We start from the raw sequence: 20,488 nt of genomic DNA on the forward strand, positions 1-20,488 counted from the left end.
TCGAGTTAACAAAGGGTACCGAAACATTTCTGCTGCATTGAAGGTCTCCAAGAACACAGTGACCTCCATCATTCTTAAATGGAAATAGTTTGTAACCAACAAGACTTCCATGAGCTGGCCGCCCGGCCAAACTGAGCAATCGGGGGAGAAAGGCCTTGGTCAGGGAGGTGATCAAGAACCCAATGGTCACTCTAACAGAGCTCTAGAGTTCCTCTGTGGAGATGGGAGAACCTTTATTGTGAATTTTCATTACATACGTGGCAATTATATATTTCAGAAGGAGCCAGCAATACTAGTGTAAGTATTTGTGCTCTAGGTCATTGGACACCATTAGACATGCACGTGGTTATTCTTGTAACTGTTATAGCCAACTATGGTTACACCCCTTGGGTCTTTTCTGGAACAGGGGTTCCCCTTTCAGAAGAGTCAGCAGGATAACATATATTGGTTATTCCTGTAGAGTGCCAAGGTCTGTTGCTATTAGAGGTCGACCGATTAATCGGAATGGCCGATTAATTAGGGCCGATTTCAAGTTCATAAGGAACGGTGGGTTAACTGCCTCGTCCAGGGGCAGAACAACAGATTTTCACCTTGTCAGCTCGGGGAATCCAATCTTGCAACCTTACAGTTATCTAGTCCAACGCAATAACGACCTGCCTCTCTCTCGTTGCACTCCACAAGGAGACTGCCTGTTACGTGAATGCAGTAAGCCAAGGTAAGTTGCTAGGTAGTTAAACATATCTTATAAAAAACAAATCAACAATCATAATCACTAGTTAACTACACATGGTTGATGATATTACTAGATATTATCTAGCGTGTCCTGCGTTGCATATAATCTGACTGAGCATACAAGCATCTAAATATCTGACTGAGCGGTGGTAGGCAGAAGCAGGTGCGTAAACATTCATTCAAACAGCACTTTCGGGCGTTTTGCCAGCAGCTCTTTGTTGTGCGTCAAGCATTGCGCTGTTTATGACTTCAAGCCTATCAACTCCCGAGATGAGGCTGGTGTAACCGAAGTGAAATGGCTAGCTAGTTAGCGCGTGCTAATAGCGTTTCAAACATCACTCGCTCTGAGCCTTGGAGTGGTTGTTCCCCATGCTCTGCATGGGAAATGCTGCTTCGAGGGTGGCTGTTGTCATTGTGTTCCTGGTTCGAGCCCAGGGAGGAGCGAGGAGAGGGACGGAAGCTATACTGTTACACTGACAATACTAAAGTGCCTATAAGAACATCCAATAGTCAAAGGTTAATGAAATAAATGGTTTAGAGGGAAATAGTCCTATAATAAACTACAACCTAAAACTTCTTACCTGGGAATATTGAAGACTCATGTTAAAAGGAACCACCAGCTTTCATATGTTCTCATGTTCTGAGCAAGGAACTTAAACGTTAGCTTTCTTACATAGCACATATTGCACTTTTACTTCCTTCTCCAACACTTTGTTTTTGCATTATTTAAAACAAATTGAACACTCTTGACATTCTTAATAAATCTAAAAAACTGTTTTTACTTTGCCATTATGGGGTATTGTATGTAGATTGACGAAGGGGAAAAAACTATTTAATAAATTTTAGAATAATGCTGTAACATAACAAAATGTGGAAAAAGTCAAGGGGTCTGAATACTTTCCAAATGCACTGCATATACATATTTAAAACACGTTATTTTAATTTGAAAGGTAACCCAATATAACTTCTCCTCTCACCCCCTGTCTCTCCAGCAGCTCCTGCTTGCGTTCCCAGTCGGCCAGCGACCGGACGATGGTGTCCTGGGGGTCCATAGGCGCGGGGGTGTCCCCCCGGATGGGCGAGGGCAGGGTGGAGGAGAGGGGGGTCAGAGGGGCCACAGTCTCCTCTAGTATCCTTCGCTCCTGTGGAAAAAGGGAGGGAATGAGGAAAAGCGGGAGCAAAAGAGTGCGGGAGGGAGGGAGAGGGAAGGAGAGAAATAGAGAGGGAGAGAAATAGGCAGGGAGGGAGAGTAATAGGGAGGGAGGGAGAGTAATAGGGAGGGAGAGAAATAGGGAGGGAGGGAGGGAGAAAAATAGGGAGGGGGGAGGGAGAAAAATAGGGAGGGAGGGAGAAATTTGGGTTTGTATTCATTCAGCAGCCACTTTCATATTCGCACACACACACACTCACTCAACACACCTCCTCATGGTATCTCCTCTCCTCGTCTTCCACCTCTCTTTGCGCTCTCTCCCACTCCTGTTTCAGCTTCTCCTGCTCATGCTGGTACTTCTCCTATTACCATGGCAACAAGAGATGGCACACATTCAACATCGATGACATGTCATACAGACAGACGGATGGTCAGAAAAGATGCCTATTGGGCCATACCTGGCCATAAAGCATATCGGGATTTGCCACTTTTCGTATTTTAGTAACTAACAAAGTACTTATCACACTCCCTAAAACATGATGGCTCATGACACTTTGCTTCATGAAAATCCAATGTCTTGAAAACTTGACTGCTGACATGCAAAACATGTTGGGATTGTATCAACAAGGAACTAATGTAAAAAATGTGCCTTTTTCCTTGAAAGATGGTGTGAAATGTGGAAGACTCATCTTCAGACTCCTTTTGAAATATGAAAACATCTGATTAACTTAGATTTCGAATGAACTATCCATTAACATTGGATTTCATCTAAAATAAATATATTGTGTTAGTTCAGGTCTTAAGTACCATTGAGAAGCATGAGCCAATCATGTGACAGGAAAAAGTGGGCATACACAAACATAGCATGTGTGTATGATGAGGGTTGTAAAAGAGAGAAAATACATTAAAAAAGCTGCCAACCAAAGAAACAGACACACCATGCACTGACAAGGTGGTTTAGGAGTCTAAGGTGACAAGGGTTCATGCATCAGCAAAGCAAACCCTGTGGGTGGATCTCAATAGTCTAAAATGGCTTTCTTTTCTTCTCACCTTCATCTGTAGATTTATAGATCTGAGAATATAGGTTAGGTGAGGATGAAGAAAACAAGGCTATTTGGAGTATTGAGACACCCTATGACGGGTAGGTAGAGGAGGAGAGCGAAGTTGACTGGCGGAAGATTTGGGGCTCTGGCGAGAGACACGCAGGTCATGCCATAGCACATAGCTTTTATTGTGCAATGCTGCCGCTGTGTGGCCACTGTGTGCACAGCAGTGAGTAGCACATTAGGGTTTGACTTCAGACTCAGAGCAGGCAGATGACTAAGCAGGATTGTGGTTAATTAAAATGTGTCTGCAAGCTAACAGAAAGTTAGCACCTGCTTTGGGTAAATTTAACTGGTGCTGCAGACCATCGATTCAGTAATCAGCAGGCTTATTCGGGCCTATCTTTAGCTAAAGTCAATAGGACATCATGCCAACTCAGGCCTAGCTTTAGCATGCTAACTCTGGCCTTTTGTTAACATATTATTAGCCATATGCTAACTCAGGCCTAGCTTTTGTTATTTAGTATTTTGCAGCATGCTAAATCAGGCCTAGCTTTTGGGTCTTTAGTAGCTTAACTCTACCTGAAGCATGCGCTCCTGCTCTTGCTGCCACCTTTCCTGACGCTTTCGCTCCTCATTTGGGTCCCAAGACCAGCGGTCACCCCGCTTAGCCTGGGCCACTACCGGGGATGACACCTGCGTGACCTGATAGAGCCCACCCAGAGCTCACACACGCACACACGCCGACCCACATATTCATAAACCAAAGTACACACACATCCACAGAAAGGGAAGAGAGGAGACAGTTGATCTACAACAGCACTATGTCCATGCTAGCCAAAGGTGTCCTACTAAGGAGAGAGAAAAGAGCGAAAGATGAGGGGATGAAGAGCAAGGCTGGGCACTTTGTACATAATCCTCATCTGATTGGTCATTGTTCATTGGCTCAACCTATCAAGCACTGGGTTTTAGGGAGGTCCTAAATATATTAGAAAACAACAAATGGATTGTGCTCAGTAGACAAAATGGAAAAACACGCTCTGAAATGGAGTGAAACAGAGCCAATAATGAACTTGCCCAATAAGAAAAGTTTGTTTTGGTTTCACGGTTTTGTTACTGTGTGCCCTAATGAACACAACCCTGGATTGTCTGTTAAGATGCATTGTATCCTATGCATTTGGGACGGTATTCACACCATTTTTTTTGTCTCAACCAGATGAGAACTAGTAAAACCCCCTTTAGAACTCTACCAGGAAAGATTATAGCAGATGGAACAGTTAGAATGGACTCACCGCTGCTGTACCACGCTCCTGCTCTGCCCCCTCTATGAAATAGAGATACAGTGAAAAAGGTAGTCGGTTAGAAAACAAACATCGTTCAAAACACAGGAACTGATGCGGAGTGGACATGAGCTTTTTAGGCATTACCACTGTCTTTGTGTGAACGCAAAAGCTATTTAAATAATGAATGTCAGGTAAAGGAATGAGGGAATGAAGCGAAAGGTGGCAGGGAACAAATCTAGGTGAGAAGGTGAATATTGAGTTGCTGAAAAGCTACAAGCTGTGTGGTATTTGTCATTACTGAGTGGCTAACAATTCCAGTTTCCTCTGCAAAAGTACACTAAAAATCTACATTCAACAATTCTTTAACACTTTACAAGAAGTTTCTCTTATTTATTTAAAACTCTTACTTACAATTTTGTTGCAGTGTCATGTACACGTTTAAAGTGTCGTTTAAATACAAAACAAAATTGACAATACAACTTTCATAACAGTTACATACCAATAAAACATATTTTTTTAAAAGACTAGCCTGCTGGTCTTACTGAGTCGATAGGTACGTTAGCCCAAGCTATTTAGGAGGAATATCACACCTGGCACAACTTATTGTTTAGTTCTGTTTTTCCTGCTGAGGGGTGCCCTATACCTGCGCCCAGAGGGGAGTAATTCAGATTCTGGGTACAGGGGGTGGCTTGGGTCTAAAATGATTTTGTGAGCCTTGGCAGGCCCTGACCTTAAAGATCTCATCCAGGCCTGTCTGTTTGACACAAAGTACCTTGCTTGCTGTAGTGATAATCCTCAGCATATTTCTCTGGCTGACAGTGGTATTACCAAACCAACAAACAATACAAAAGTTTAAATACTCTCAATGAAAGATTTGTAAAACAGAGTCAGTATAGTGTACATTGAAAGATCCCAGCTTTTTGAGAAAGTACAGTCTCTGTTGGCTCTTTTTGTAGATCAGGTCTGTACATTTACTCTACTGAAGCTTATTGTCCAAGAGGACACCGAGGTATTTGTATTGCTCTACATTACAACCTCTATATTCTGACCTCTGATAGATGTTGCAGAGGTAGGTGTTGTACACTTCCTGAAGTCTATGCACGTCTCTTTGGTCTTGTTGGTATTGAGGACCAAGTGTGATTCCTCACACCACTCTACAAAGTCATCTAGGACCGGGCCATGATGTTCCTCATCATCATGCAACAGGCTGATCAAGGCAGTGTCATCAGCAAACTTAACGAGGTGTCTGTTAGGATGGGAACTAGTACAACTATTAGTGTACAAGATGTACAGGAGTGGGGACAAAACACATCCCTGAGGAGAGCCTGTGTTGGTATTGCGAATGTCCGACACGTGGGGACCTATTTTGACTCGCTGTGAGCATTGGCTCAGGAAGTCCAACAGCCACAAAACCAGCCCCCCATCTAAGGAAACAGTGTTGAAGGCAGAAGAAAAGTCAACAAACAGAACCCTAAATGGGTTTTGACACCCTCTAGATGTCTATAGACCATGTTAAGGAGGGTAAGAATGGCATCATCAACTCCTCTGCTAGGCGGATAGGCAAACTGAAATGGGTCGAGAAGCTTCAGGGTGACGCTGAGAATATGACTTTTCACAAGTTTCTCAAGGCATTTCATTACTAAGGATGTCAAGACGACAGGGCGGTAGTCATTCAGCACAGAGGGATAAGATGCTTTAGGAATGGGTATAATTATTGAGTTTTTCCACAATACTGGCACATACTGCTGATCGAGTGAGGATTGGAAAATGTCTAAAAACACCAGCCAGTTGTTCAGCACAGTGCTTTAACACATGTCCACTCATTTTGTCTGGGCTTTTGTATGTGTTGCATCCCCTGAACAACTTTAAATCATCAGACTGTTTAACAACAACTCTCCCAAACATTTGTAATGATGCTTCCATTTGTTTTACCTCCGACGCAAAGTTGTCTGATTCAAATCTTGAGAAAACATTCAGTTCATTAGTAACACTGTAGTTATACGTAGCAATGTTGTATTAACATTGTTACTATAGTAATTACAGCATTATAAGAGTCCACAGGACTCCAATAGTAAATGACAAAACCAGTAGAGTGAGGAAACAGGTTTCCAATGCTGTCACCCAGCCTCCGGGGAAGCCATGGGGAAACCCTGTACTATGTATGAGTAAATGAACCCCAAAGAGGGTTACAGGCAAGCTCAACTAAACAGTGAGCAGTTTACCTGGCGTGGTGAAGAACTCCCAACGTAGGCCTAACCTAGGGTTGCCGGTTGCTGGTGGATAACTGGCACTGTTAGCCAGCTCTACAGCACAAGCAAGGAGAGGGGAGGAAGGAGGGAGGTTAAGGGGGTGAGGAGGAGAAAAGGAGGGGATAGATAGAGAGTTCACAAGCAAACAGAGTGCCAGTTGGAGACGCAAAGAAAAAAAAAGTGTTGGGTGTGTGATAGCTGAGAGGGCTGCGGGAAATAAAGACTTTTGTCAAAAAGGCAGTTTGAGGTTAATTCTGTTCTCAAAACAAATTTTGATTACCTGTTGTGGGAGCTTCACATGGTGGTTTGTTTCTGACAGGTCCTGGATCAGCCAAGGTAGCAACTTCATCTGCTCTCTGAGACGCTTCCAGGCTGGGCTCACTGACCTAAGATCATCCCAGAAAAGTCAGAAACACAATGATCAAAACATGACCAGAGGATTCTTCAAAAATATTTATAGTTCGAACTTAGCAGAGAGAAATTTAATTTATAGAGTTTGTGATATCCTATTCTACACAGTATAGAATCAGGTCTGTCCTACATTTCTATCTGAAAGTTCTATGGCGCTGAACACTCCTGGGTACGGCTTCTGCTTGAGGTAGAGCAGCGTGCAAATGATGGACTATTCGCAGCATTGGGGGCCATTGATTGGTTGGCAGGTGATCTCACCGGTGCGGTCATTGGTTGAGCTTGTTGTGTGGCGTGCTCTGATAGGACTGGACGGAGGACAGTGGTGTTCTGTCTAGTCGCTGTGGCATTCATACACACTTCTGTTTGTTCTTTGGGAGCTTGTTGTGACTCTGAAAACCAGACGGACACATGTCTAGGTGAATCAGAGCAAGACTCTGCATCAGAGTCTACGGTAAGCCCAGACAGTGTGTCCTAATGTGACTTTAACCACAGGAAGACCATGTTTAACAGCCTAAAGTGTTCATTTGCTAATCAGACAATGAGTAATAAATTACTAGAATGCACATCAAATAGCAAAAGGATTTGATGGGTTATAGAAACAATATAAATGGCCACCACTAGGTGTCAGAGTAGCAGCAGTTAGTCTCCTAGGTAACACATAGGAACAGACCTGTAGCTGGAGAGGGCTGTACTGCAGTCTCTGTTGTATTGGTCTCCTCCCCCAGTGGGCCTGCAGCAGACCTGCCTCCCGCCTCCACAAGACACTCTGTGCTCTGCAGCTCCTGTAGGGACACCCACAGGAAGAAATAGTCTGATTATGCATCCTCCTCCTTCCTTTTGTTGAAGTCATGACCTTTCTGACACAATGTTGCTTTATCCTATCTATGGACTGTATGTAGGCTTTCAGTCAGCAGTTTGCAATGGTGAAAAAAGCACCCAATTGTCATAAATGAGTAAAAGATATCTTGATAGAAAATGACTTGAGTAAAAGTGAAAGTCAACTAGTAAAATCCTGCTTGAGAAAGTCTAAAAGTATTTGGATTTAAATATACTTAAGTATTAAAAGTAAATTTAATTGCTAAAATATACTTACGAATCAAAAGTTAAAGTATAAATCATTTCAAATTCCTTATATTAAGCAAACTAGACAGCACCATTTTCTTGTTTTATTAATTTACAGATAGCCAGGGGCATGCTTCAATAATCTCATATCATTTACAAATGAAGCATGTGTTTAGTAAGTCCGCCAGGTCAGAGGCAGTAGGGATGACCAGGGATGTTCTCTTGATAAGTGTGTGAATTAGACCATTTTCCTGTCCTGCTAAGCATTCAAAATGTCATGAGTACTTTTGGGTGTCAGGTAAAATGTATGGAGTAAAAAGTACATAATTTCCTTTAGGAATGTAGTGAAATAAAACTTGCCAAAAATATAAATAGTAAAGTAAAGTACAGATACCCCCAAAAAATGACAGGATTGCTGGGTCCCCCGTGGACAGTTGAGCTAACTTAGACTAATGTGATTGTATGAGGTTGTAAGTATCAAGATAATTTCCCAGGACATAGACATATCTGATATTGGCAGAAAGCTTAAATTCTTGTTAATCTAACTGCACTGTCCAATTTACAGTAGCTATTACAGTGAAATAATACCATGCTATTGTTTGAAGAGAGTGCACAGTTATGAACTTGAAAATGTATTAATAAACCAATTAGGCACATTTGGGCAGTCTTGATACAACATTTTGAACAGAAATTCAATGGTTCATTGGATCAGTCTAAAATGTTGCACCTACACTGCAGCCATCTAGTGGCCAAAATCTCAATTGTGCCTCAGCTAGAATAATACATTATGGCCTTTCTCTGGCATTTTAAAGATTGTACAATAAAAAAAAATTAATTCATGTTTTTTTCTTTGTATTATCTTTTACCAGATCTAATGTGTTTTATTCGCCTACATTAATTTAACATTTAAACAAACTTCAAAGTTTGCATATCCTTGCTACAGGCAGTTAGATTTGGGTATGTCATTCTAGACCAAAAAAAAGGGGGCGGATCCTTAAGAGGTTTAAGTAGTACTTTCAAGTATTTTTACTGAAGTACTTTACACCACTGGCAGTTTGTCGAGATGCAAGCCACAATTTACATTGTTCCAAATCTTTTCAGACCTTTTAGATAACGTATGTTTTTTTCCACAGAAACAAAGCCGGCTGGCTGCATATATTGAGTGCTCACCGAGGGCAGTGAGGTGGGCCGGCTAGGCGGGGTAGACTCCTGTGCATTATCCTTCTTCTGGGCATCACTTTCTCCTGGCATTGAAGATGATGTCACTGCAGTGCCTGTGCCACACTGTGCCACAGCTGGCATGGCTGGTAATGGGCTTGCCCTGGGGGAGAGGCTATGTGTGGGTGGGGGAGTGGCCTCACATGGGTGTGTGTCAGAACCATCAGAGGAGGCTGTAGGTGTGGCAGGGGAGGGGTAGAACCGTAGAGGGGAGGTCCTTCCCTCGCTCTCTGGAGTGGTGACCTCATCGTTTCCCATGTCGCCGTTCACTCGCAGCAAGCCGTCCACCTGAGTACACAGGTTAGAGACTGAAGGCTTAGAGAACACACACATGTATACATACTACAAAGATGCATTTCAATGTCAAAATCCAACACTTAAAACACAATTTTAGAGATACTGCATCCACGCCAAAAATATCCTTCAGACAGCAATACAAGAACAGTCAACTGGGGTGAACTCTCCCAAATTCCACAGCAACGACTGCATTATGACCACACAGTTCTACTCCAGACCACCCAGACCGGAAGTTGCCCCATGTTGTAAATAAAACCGTAACTCATTCATGTAACTCTGGCCTATAAGCTATTCAGCTAGCCCGATAACATGCTGGGACGGAATGAAAGGCTGTAATGCATGTGTGAGGAGCACAGAGTACTCCAGACACACAGGGGAGTTGTTGAATGAAGGGGGACTCACTACCCAGAATCGCCCCCTCAGTCTGTGTGGTCCTCTGTCTGCCCAGAGACCCACTTCACATTGAGAGGGACTACTTGTCAACTTCTTAAGTCAATACGGAACAGAGCCCCCCATTCAGGCTCCCCTCAGCTCCAAATAAGAGATTCCAGACACAGAAGTGAAAGAAGTCCCGGTTTGTTCCCATAATAACCCCAAAGCATGTTATCTTCCTTTGGAATAGGCCCATTTGGCAAATGGCTCTGAGGATGAAAATGAACATCCTGTTATGCTGAATTGAGATGTTGCAACAGACTTCGGGGAAGAAGGAAAAGGGATTTCTATCTTTTTGTCTGAAAACATGACACCTAATCTCCATGGTTTCTGTCTTCTATTCTAATTTAAATGCCAAGATCAGGGTTCCATTTACACAATACATTTGTGTGCCCTTGGAAGACTAGGCTGAACAAAACATTCAAACTACTTTGAGGGATGAGTGGCGAACAAGCCCACGGCCCCCCTGGTAATTTAAACCTTTGTTCAAACACAATGTTACAGTAAAATACACTAGTGATAACACTGATAAAACCCTTGCCATTAGCTGGCATTTTGTGCCTCACCTTGCCTGGCCTGGGTCCCACCAGCATCTGCATGCCCTTGGGTTGATTGTAAGGCTTGGGCATCAGCAAAGGTACAGACTTGGGTGAGACGGCCCGGATCGAGGGGTTTGGTTCAGGCTTACGCGACCGAATCTGGGGGCGATGAGACAAACCCTGGGGGAACCCCACCACCTGGGCCTCAACAGTAGCGGTAAACTTGGGTGCCGGGAGCGACTGCTGCCTCAGGTACTTCAGGGGGCCATTTGTATCTTCTTCCGGGGAGGTGGGGGTGGGAGAACAGGAAGTGGGGGTGAGGGTGAGACGTGTGTTGGTGGTAGCGGTGGGATCCTCAGAGATGCTCCTGTCCAGCAGTTTGGGCAGTTGCAGGCGCTCCAACACCGCTTCACTTATGGTGAAGCGCTGGGCGTAGCGGTGGAGGACCAACGCTGCCTCCTCAGGGGTGCGGGCCAACCGGTAGGCCTCGCGGAGGTCGTTCTCACGACGCTCCCTAGGGGAGGAGAGACGGGAGGACAAGATGAGACAGGGGCCATGTGACTGGCTACACACTGACAAATGCATCATTGTTGAAACATGCTATGATCCCCTGATGCAATTATAAAATAGGTCGAGGCCAGGATGAGATTAAAAAACACAGGCTATGAGAGAAGAGAGTAGCTATAGGCCTATACTGCACATGGAGACAACCAACAATATGGAAACCAGGATTCGATCTAAAATGGAGGATTTCCTTGTGACGTACTTCTCCTCAACAATCTCCCGGTAGGTTTTGATGCTCTTCCTCCTCTGAGAGATGGCCCCCCCCTCACCAGTCATCAGCTTCTCCATCATCTTCCTCTCTTCCTCCTTCTTAATCAGGTCCTGGGAGACGCTTCTCCTGCGACTCTTCCACCGGGCTAGGTCCTAACAGACCGACAGTAGATGTGACTGTATGAATGCTTGAATGTGTAGGTGTGTGTGTGCAACTGTATGATAAAGTGTGAGTAAGTGTAAATGTGTGTATAAAAGTGTATTAGCATGTGCGTATGCGTGTGTGAGAGAGTGCTTACATCCTGCCAGTGGTCCTCTTCCTCCTTCATCATGTTGTACTGGTTGTGCATGAGCTCGTGGCGCACCTGGCTGTGGTGTGGCAAGATGGCGTCCTCCTCACAACGCATGTCAATCATACTCACACTCCTGAGGGGGAAAAAAGGAGAAGACAAGGATATGAAAGGAGTTATAGAGAGATTCACTGGGAGAAAAGTCATGTATACGGTAGAGACAGAAAGAGTTTTATTTTAAAGGCACATAAGATGGAGTAATGTTTGGAGTTGCCGTAGTGATGAAAGTTCATTCAGGAAAGGTCAAACCGAGTCGATGGTCAGATACACCTTCTCAAACCCATGATTCTGACAATACCACACATATTATTGGATATTACTCTTCTGTATATATTAGTTTGTATTATACTGTGTTGAACCATGCAAAACAGAAGGCAGCAGCGATAACGTTAATAATTAAAGGCAGATTATAACATGTAAAGCAACATGCTATCAAAAGGTCATATATACAGTAGCCTATCTGTACAACAGCACAGAGCATCAGTTCTACATTTGATCCAGGTTTTGTTTTGAGAACCACAGTGAGAGCCTCATACTGTGTACATATACTTGTTTGTGAGTGTATGCGACATGCATCATATGGTGAGCTCTCTAGTCTCTCTAGCCTTCCACAGTTTTCAAATGTTCTGGCTTCACAGCGTCTGCATGTAATAGAACATGAGTTTGTCATAGAAGAACTAAGTCTCTGCCTACGTCACCATCTTATCCACTTAAATACTAAATAGTATCTAGCAAGATGGAGATCCCAGAGGTTATTTTTAATGAGTGCATTTCGCAAGTGGCTAGTTTACATCAACTACCTTCACTAAAACTAACCATCTGAAAATGTCTGAAACACTACCTCTTCAAAGAGTATCAAAAATAAATCCCATGGTGCCCCCCACCCCAAAAAGAATAATGTATGCACTAATGTAAGATGCTCTTATCCAGAGCGACTGCTAAATGACTCAAATGTAAATGTTAATGTAAAACCACTGCAAGGTTTTGCATGCAAACTTTGGTTTTGAATCTTCATTCAGGCATGTCTGCCTCCTGATTTAAAAAAAAGAAGAGTTGTCTGTCTGAAGAGGACCCACCCCAGAACAATTTCTTCCCCCCTTATCGAAGTTGCCAAAAGAGTCCGTCATTGAAATCAGACCCTAGTCACTGCTGTTGCTTAGGGTTTGGGGTTTGAGACTATGAGCTGTCCACAAGACAGGAGAGTGATCTAGGTTCATCCTATTCCACAGTAGACCCTCGAAGGCTATAAGAGACACCAACTCGGTGAGGCTGGATAAGTGGCTCACAGACATTTTCGGGTGCACACTTGCAGTTAGGATTCATGCGCACGTCTAGAGTTCCAGCATTTGCTTCTGAGAGTGAGTGTGAGACATGCAGATGACAGAAGCTGGTTACAAACACAAGCATCTTAATTTGAAGTCAACCGCTAGTCCCTCCCAACTTCTGGCAAATAAAAATGAATAGGATGGGTGTAACATGGTTAAAAGTCCAATAGTCCAGAGTTACACCCATCAGCTCCTTACAGATAGACATGTCTAGAAGCTGGGATACTTGATGGGATACTTTGCAGGTGTGGTTTAGCAGGGATGTGCTGCCGATGGGTAACAAAGAACTACTTACTCTGGGTCATCTGATACACTAGCAGCTCTGTGACTGAATCTACGAAAGCAGAGACATGGAGAAAGAGCACAAACACTAATGAACAAACACACAACTACAACACATACAGATCTGGACACACAACGCAATACATACAGATATGAGAATGTGTGATAAGGAATATAGGGGGCGTGTTGAAAACACCTGTAGGTTTACTCTATGAGTAAGTTTAATGAGATACTTACTATAGGTTCAGTATTATTACAAAATGAGCAATTACTGTCTTAAATATCAGAACGATGGGTTTACAGTAAAGTTGTTCTGGCTAGATCTACAGATTGATAAAAACAGTGTCCATTTGAACACAAGGTGGCACTCTAAACAAGAACACAGCCAGCTCAGCACTTGGGGAGAAAAAAAACACTGAATTCACTGCACTAATATAGGCCTCTACAGAATATTGTATGGCGCAGATGGAAATGATCTCATGATGCAGTCTAAAATAAAACTAGCATTAAAAAGCATGCATATTTTATTAGCCTGCTCATAACGCATCTTCAAAGATGGGGTTCTTCGTCTTTCGCCAGAACAATACGCAATTTGGAGGTTTGGGTTAACCGGGTTTGGGTTTAAGTTCCAGGCCACAGAGGGCTTTTAAAAGCTGCCTTTCTGACATTGGGAAGGATGCGAGTTAAAGTGTGTCTTGTGGTCCTATTAAGACTGGCCACAAGACGGAGAGACGCAGTGACGAGCGGTCTTATGAAACGGACAGCATATAAATTGTTTTACGGGCTGTATGTATTTGTCATATCTGCCACATAGAGCGAAAGGCCATTTTTCTACTACTACCAGTGCATTCTAGTAATAGAGTTTAAGTCTACTCTATGTAATACGTTTACCATGTATGCATATATCTGCAAGTGTTTAGGCACATTCATGCATACATGCGCAGCCCTGTATATTCAACAATTATTAAATAGCAACACTCCTTGGACAAAGCTAAGAAAGTAATACAATGTAAATATGATTGAGGGAGTTTCTGTAACCAGTGTGTATTGGAAATGGTCAAATTTCAGAGGTCACCATGCAAGGTTATTTAAAAGGTCACTGTCATTTCTTCACATGCGCAAAAACATACACACCCAAATGAACAAATAAAACCCATAAAGTATAAATAGAGAAAGGTCATGCATTCTTCATGTTTGCCATCCAGAGGTGTGCATCACTGCTGGAGGTCATGGCCACATGCGTATGAAGCAGGATTTCTAAACGTCTACTGAAGGATGACAGGTAATGTAGTTCTCTGTATCTGATCTGTGTAGGCTGGGAGAAACCCAATATGTTGTGGCTGTTATGGTGTGATGCTCCTCCCTTAGCCAACTGAGCATTTTGTATCGGTCTCTGAATCCTAGTCAATGAACGACAAGCTCACATTGGCGGGAGGTCGTCGTCAAGCCAAGATGGACATTTCCCCACTGCCGGTTTGTTGCCCTCGCGACCTTCAACCTCCGACTTGCCCATGCGACCCTGGCAGGTGATGGTCAGCGTGGTGGTTGCCCCGGCTGAAGGAACAGGCAGGAACTGGTTTGGACCAGTGGTGCCGCCGTGTTTTGGCGAGGTAAGGGCACGGCGAGCCCATATGTCGTCATTCCTCCCCGTGTCTGTTGCTAGGGATATGGACAGCCCCACCTTCTTTTGCCCTGCCTTCTCCCTGTAAATCAAGGGAGGGAACTTCCTGGTTGTGTCCAGGCTGGCCCTGGGGCTAAGGGGGCTCGTCACGATGATGGAGGTAGTCATGGGGCTGGTTGTCAGGGATGACGGACGGTATAGTTCCTCGGAGCATGAGCGGACGGGGCTACTGCTGAGAGAGTGGTTTGGTTAGCATTGACCAAGGTCGTAGGGCATTTTAAATAATTTCACTATTGAAATAACATAATAAAACAAAATTAGGATATCCAGATAGTTTAAATATATATATATTTTTTTTAAAGTCTCTTGACCAATCATAATTACGCAAATGCACATGGCAGAGGTAAACAGCGGAAGGCTGCTATCTCCAGTCGATTTTGGCAAAAAGCAACAGGGTCGTTCCATGTTATTTCATCAAGCCATGACACCTACCATTGTTCTGAAATGGTTTCTGTAGTTAGAAACAGATCATTCAGCAACTTTATTTTGAGGAAATATCATTTTCTCAGAGATCTTAAGCTAATTAATTGCACCCAAATTGACCATAAATATTTTTAAGGATTCATACAATAATTATAGTACCCAACATCCAATTTGGACCACACATTCTTCAAACTTTGTCCACCTAATAGTAGGAACAGTACCATCTAGCGGTTAAAATCTGGTGATATCAGGATGATGGATGGGACATAAACCTAAAAACTTCAATTACTAGTTTCTCTGAACAGGGGGAAAAAAACAAATGAACTGAGAATACATTACATAGGATGAAGAAACAATACTCCGATCCGCAGCTTCATACTTCTTGAGACAGAGAACTGATACTGTATACTTGTTTTTGGGGTGAGATTGACGTGAGGTGTGGGGGGGTCTGTGGGTGACTTGCCAATTTCTTTGGATTCCTCATGTCTTACTCATTGTTAGAAAATTATTTGGTACTATATTTATTGAATATTATCTGAATCTTATGAATTAAAATGGCCTATTTGGGCACAACAACAAATTAGCTTAATTTTTTTGAAATATAATTTAATCTCTAAGGAATTATGTTCCACAAATGCTTATCTTACTTGTTTCTAACAAATTATTTCAGAACAATCTGAACTTGTCAGTGTCAAAACACTTCCTTGTTCTTTTTGGAGGTGGAACCACCCAACAGTAAAAGAGAAGTCTGATTTTCGCCATAATATAATTGATTCTGTTACAAAAAGGTTTTCTGGTGAGTGTCATACATTGATCAGTTTCAGGTCTTTTGGAAACTCTGTTCGGTGCACGCTTGTAATTTCTATTTGAAGTGGGGAAAATAGCATACCGATGTCAGGGCAGCCTGGAGGGCTAAATACGCCACTAAAAACTATATTAAATAGTTTGTTTTATTAAGTATCTCAAATGACATGGTATATCCTTGCAGGTAACAATATTTATATAATTTAATTCATAACAAAGCATTAAAATAGGCTGAACAAAAAAAGTGATCCAAAAAAGAACTCACTCAAGTAATCGAATAATAACATCCATTCAGATATCGGATATTAGATAACCGTGCCCATCCTGTAATAATCGTAATATAAAGACATTGGCATAGACTCGAATGGGTTTGTTCTTAAGGGTTGTGGAACCATTTCAAACACAGAATCATACCCAAACACAATATCCTATTATAAAAACTCACATTAGTACAGCTGGAAGGTAGATTTGTGAAGAAAAGCAGACAAAAAACACTAGTGACTCACAAAGATTGTATTGGGAGAAAACCCACAATAGCTATAGCTAGTCTGCTTACTAAAAATGATTTTTCTCCCCACTCATATTATACTAGGCCTTACATTCTACCAGAGTCATTTTCATTATCACACCGTTACCATTGAAAATGTCTTCTGTCTTTGAAAAAAATATCTAATGTGTGCCATTGAGAATGCGTACATCTTTTCAGGCAATGAGAGGGGTACGCCATATCCCAGCCCTGGTCAGCGGTGGTAGGACCCCTCATTTCCTACTTCCTGAGGGTGGGTTGTCAAATACTGTAACACAGTATGGGTAGGCTAGCTAGACAATGGCAAGTATTTGGTATGTGCGTGCAAGGCTGCGTCTATATCAAATGTGTGTGTGTGTGCTTGAAAAATCAACGTGTTTCCAATATACAAAAGGCAGCATAGTGACTTGCTGATTATCTCCAACGAGTGCCATAGACCCATTCGGTATTAGATAGATCGTAGCAGCCCTGCCCATCTCTGGGGAAAACAACCTGTGGTTACCTAGATTACCCCATTGACTCACAGCAAAAACATTTAAATGCAATTTTCTTGTAATCTGCTTGTTTTAGTAAACTAAAAACAACATTTAGGAACTGTACAACATGTCTAAAGATTACTTTTAAACATTGCCTTCTCCCGATCTCAGTATTGCCAACTTAGCGACTGTCGCTATATCTAGCGAGTTTTCAGCCCTTCATCGACTTTTATTGGTAAAAGATTCTAGCGACAAATTCAACAATTTTTCAGGCTGCCTTTGGGGACTTTTGACAACGAGGGTTTCTATGGTTTTAATTGCATTTAGCGATTTTTCCCACTGAATTCTGCTGCAAACTAACAGAAGCCACAGCAACGACGCACACACAGGCAGAGAAGCACCAGGAGAGGGGGATCTGGCGGCAAAGGGGACAAAAAAAACGCTAGACCGGGGACCGCAAATTGGTACGGTGACTTCGTTGCAGCAACCACAAAAGGTAATCTAGCAACTTCTAGCAACATATCAAAGAGCCAATAAAAGATATCACTGAAAAATATGGTTGGCAACTATATTGTAGGGCTTCCCTCATGCCCCTTTTCATGACGGTGCTAGCAGCCACGTGACTACAAACAGACTACAGCTACAAGTAGTAAGTGGGTGCAAACGGACTGTACTAAACAAGTCAAATGTCTTACCTCTGATTAAATGTTTTCCACACACATAGCTACATGTAGTCTACTTGGACACCGAGTCCCCACATTTCCCACTCTCCTACGGTGAATAGCCTGAAGCCACAGGGCTCTTATCGCAGGCTCCATTTCCCTAAGTGGGAGTATTGTGAACTGCATGTCAGGGATTTTGACCTGGTTACATATACATTGAACACCACATCAGATTTTTGGCATGTTTTGTTATTTATGTTGACGAAGTTGGCTCTTTTACACTGGATTTTTTTTTGTGTTCCCCATTTTGTGGGGGCGGTCGAGGGGAATTCCTTCTTATTATGTGAATATTGACTCTGCCAATAGCACCATGTTGCTTAGGTGATCAAATCAGAAAAATACTCTTCATTAGGTCAATCTCTGTCGAAAGGAAATACAGTGGGGCAAAAAAGTATTCAGTCAGCCACCAATTGTGCAAGTTCTCCAACTTAAAAAGATGAGAGGCCTGTCATTTTTATCATAGGTACACTTCAACTATGACAGACAAAATGAGATGCTAAGCTAAGCTGCTAAGCTACAGGACTGTTTTGCTAGCACAGAAAGGAATATGTTCCGAGATTCCTCTGATGGCATTGAAGAGTGCTCCACATCAGTCATTGGCTTCATCAATAAGTGCATTGATGCAGTTGTCCCCACAGTGACCGTACGTAAATACCCCAACCAGAAGCCATAGATTACAGGCAACAGCCGCACTGAGCTAAAGCTGCCTCTTTCAAGGAGTGGAACTCTAACCCGGAAGCTAATAAGAGATCCCACTATGCCCTTCGATGAACCACCAAACAGGCAAAGCGTCAATACAGGACTAAGATCGAATAATACTACACCGGCTCTGATGCTCGTCGGATGTGGCCGTGCTTGCAAACCATTACAGACAACAAAGGTAAGCACAGCCGAGAGCTGTCCAGGGACACAAGCCTACCAGACGAGCTGAACTACTTCTAGGCTCGCTTCGAGAGGCAAATGGCACTGAAACATGCATGAGAGCACCAGCTGTTCCGGAAGACTGTGTGATCACAGCAGCCGATATGAGTAAAACTTTTAAACAAGTCAACATTCACAAGGCCGCAGGGCCAGACGGATTACCAGGACGTGCACTGCGAGCATGCGCTGACCAACTGGCAAGTGTCTTCCTGACATTTTCAACCTCTCCCTGTCCGAGTCTGTAATACCAACATGTTTTAAGCAGACCACCATAGTCCCTGTGTCCAAGATCACTAATGAAACCTGCCTAAATGACTACCGACCCATAGCACTCACGTCTGTAGCCATGAAGTGCTTTGAAAGGCTGGTCATGGCTCACATCAACACCATCATCCCAGAAACCCTAGACCCACTCCAATTTGCATACCGACCCAACAGATCGAAAGATGCAATTTCTATTGCACTCCACACTGTCCTTTCCCACCTAGACAAAAGGAACACCTATGTGAGAATGCTATTTATTGACTACAGCTCAGCGTTCAACACTATGGTGCCCTCAAAGCTTATCAATAAGCTAAGGACCCTGGGACTAAACACCTCCCTCTGAAACTGGATCCTGGACTTCCTGACGGGCTGCCCCCAAGTGGTAAGGGTAGGTAACAACACATCCACCACGCTGATCCTCAAAAAAGGGGTCCCTCAGGGGTGCATGCTCAGTCCCCTCCTGTACCATGTGGTGCCAGGACAACAACCTCTCCGTCAATGTGATCAAGACAAAGGAGATGATTGTGGACTTCAGGAAAAAGAGGACCGAGCACGCCCCCCATTCTCATCGACAGGGCTGCAGTGGAGCAGGTTGAGAGCTTTAAGTTCCATGGTGTCCACATTGCCAGCAAACTAACATGGTCCAAGCACACAAAGACAGTCGTGAAGAGGGAACAACAGAACCTATTCCCCCTCATTAGACTGAGAACATTTTTGCATTGGTCCTCAGATCCTCAAAAGGTTCTACAGCTGCACCATCGAGAGCATCCCGACTGGTTGCAACACTGCCTGATATGGCAACTGCTCGGCCTCCGACCGCAAGGCACTACAGGCGGTAGTGCAAATGGCCCAGTGCATCACAGCGGTACCGGAGCGCCAAGTCTTGGTCCAAGAGGCTTCTAAACAGCTTCTACCCCCAAGCCATAAGACTCCTTAACACCTAATCAAATGGCTACCCAGACTATTTGCATTACCCCCCCCCCCCACCCTCTTTTACACCGCTGCTACCCTGTTGTTATCATCTATGCATAGTCAATTTAATAACTCTACCTACATGTACATATTATCTCAACTAACCGGTGTCCCCGCACCGGTACCCCCCCTGTATAGTCTCGCTATTGTTATTTTACTGCTGCTCTTAAATTACTTGTTACTTTTATTTCTTATTCTTATGTTTTTTTTAAAACTGCATTGCTGGTTATAGGCTCATAAGTAAGCATTTCACTGTAAGGCTGTTGTATTCAGCGCATGTGACTAATAACATTTGATTTGATTTTAGTTGAAAGCACCGACAGTCGTTCTGGATAAGAGCGTATGTTAAATGACTAGAATGTAACTGTTATCAACAGTAACCAAACAACTAACAGGCATAAGGCCATAAGAAGTTGCTACAGGACGGATGTCAAAACAACTGCCAGGATCACATAGAGCGACTCAGAAATATAAAGAACAAACATTGCAGACTCCTGGCAAACACCAAAACACCAAATTCTGAGCTTGGTTTTCACATGCAGCGAAAGAGGG

The 20,488-nt window shown here is 43.2% G+C and overlaps 1 protein-coding gene across 11 annotated transcripts in view; it reads right to left on the reverse strand.

The window, feature by feature from the left end:
• Positions 1-20,488, reverse strand: part of LOC109864863 (LIM and calponin homology domains-containing protein 1) — a 148,829-nt gene that overhangs the window by 12,834 nt on the left and 115,507 nt on the right. For 4 of the 11 annotated variants that reach the window (XM_031797573.1, XM_031797568.1, XM_031797569.1 and 1 more), the window contains exons 9-21: positions 13,161-13,199; positions 11,490-11,616; positions 11,183-11,343; positions 10,444-10,930; positions 9,101-9,436; positions 7,539-7,650; positions 7,127-7,257; positions 6,738-6,843; positions 6,431-6,511; positions 4,218-4,249; positions 3,508-3,630; positions 2,152-2,244; positions 1,710-1,874 (exon numbers count right to left, since the gene is read on the reverse strand). In XM_031797573.1, coding sequence (XP_031653433.1) covers positions 1,710-1,874; positions 2,152-2,244; positions 3,508-3,630; positions 4,218-4,249; positions 6,431-6,511; positions 6,738-6,843; positions 7,127-7,257; positions 7,539-7,650; positions 9,101-9,436; positions 10,444-10,930; positions 11,183-11,343; positions 11,490-11,616; positions 13,161-13,199 — 1,993 coding nt within the window. The remainder of the gene's footprint in view (positions 1-1,709; positions 1,875-2,151; positions 2,245-3,507; positions 3,631-4,217; positions 4,250-6,430; positions 6,512-6,737; positions 6,844-7,126; positions 7,258-7,538; positions 7,651-9,100; positions 9,437-10,443; positions 10,931-11,182; positions 11,344-11,489; positions 11,617-13,160; positions 13,200-20,488) is intronic. The other 7 variants (XM_031797571.1, XM_031797570.1, XM_020452879.2 and 4 more) reach the window with 5 other exon arrangements.

The sequence above is a fragment of the Oncorhynchus kisutch genome, linkage group LG19 (genome assembly GCF_002021735.2).
Source record: "Oncorhynchus kisutch isolate 150728-3 linkage group LG19, Okis_V2, whole genome shotgun sequence".
In the NCBI taxonomy this organism is placed as follows: Eukaryota; Metazoa; Chordata; class Actinopteri; order Salmoniformes; family Salmonidae; genus Oncorhynchus; species Oncorhynchus kisutch.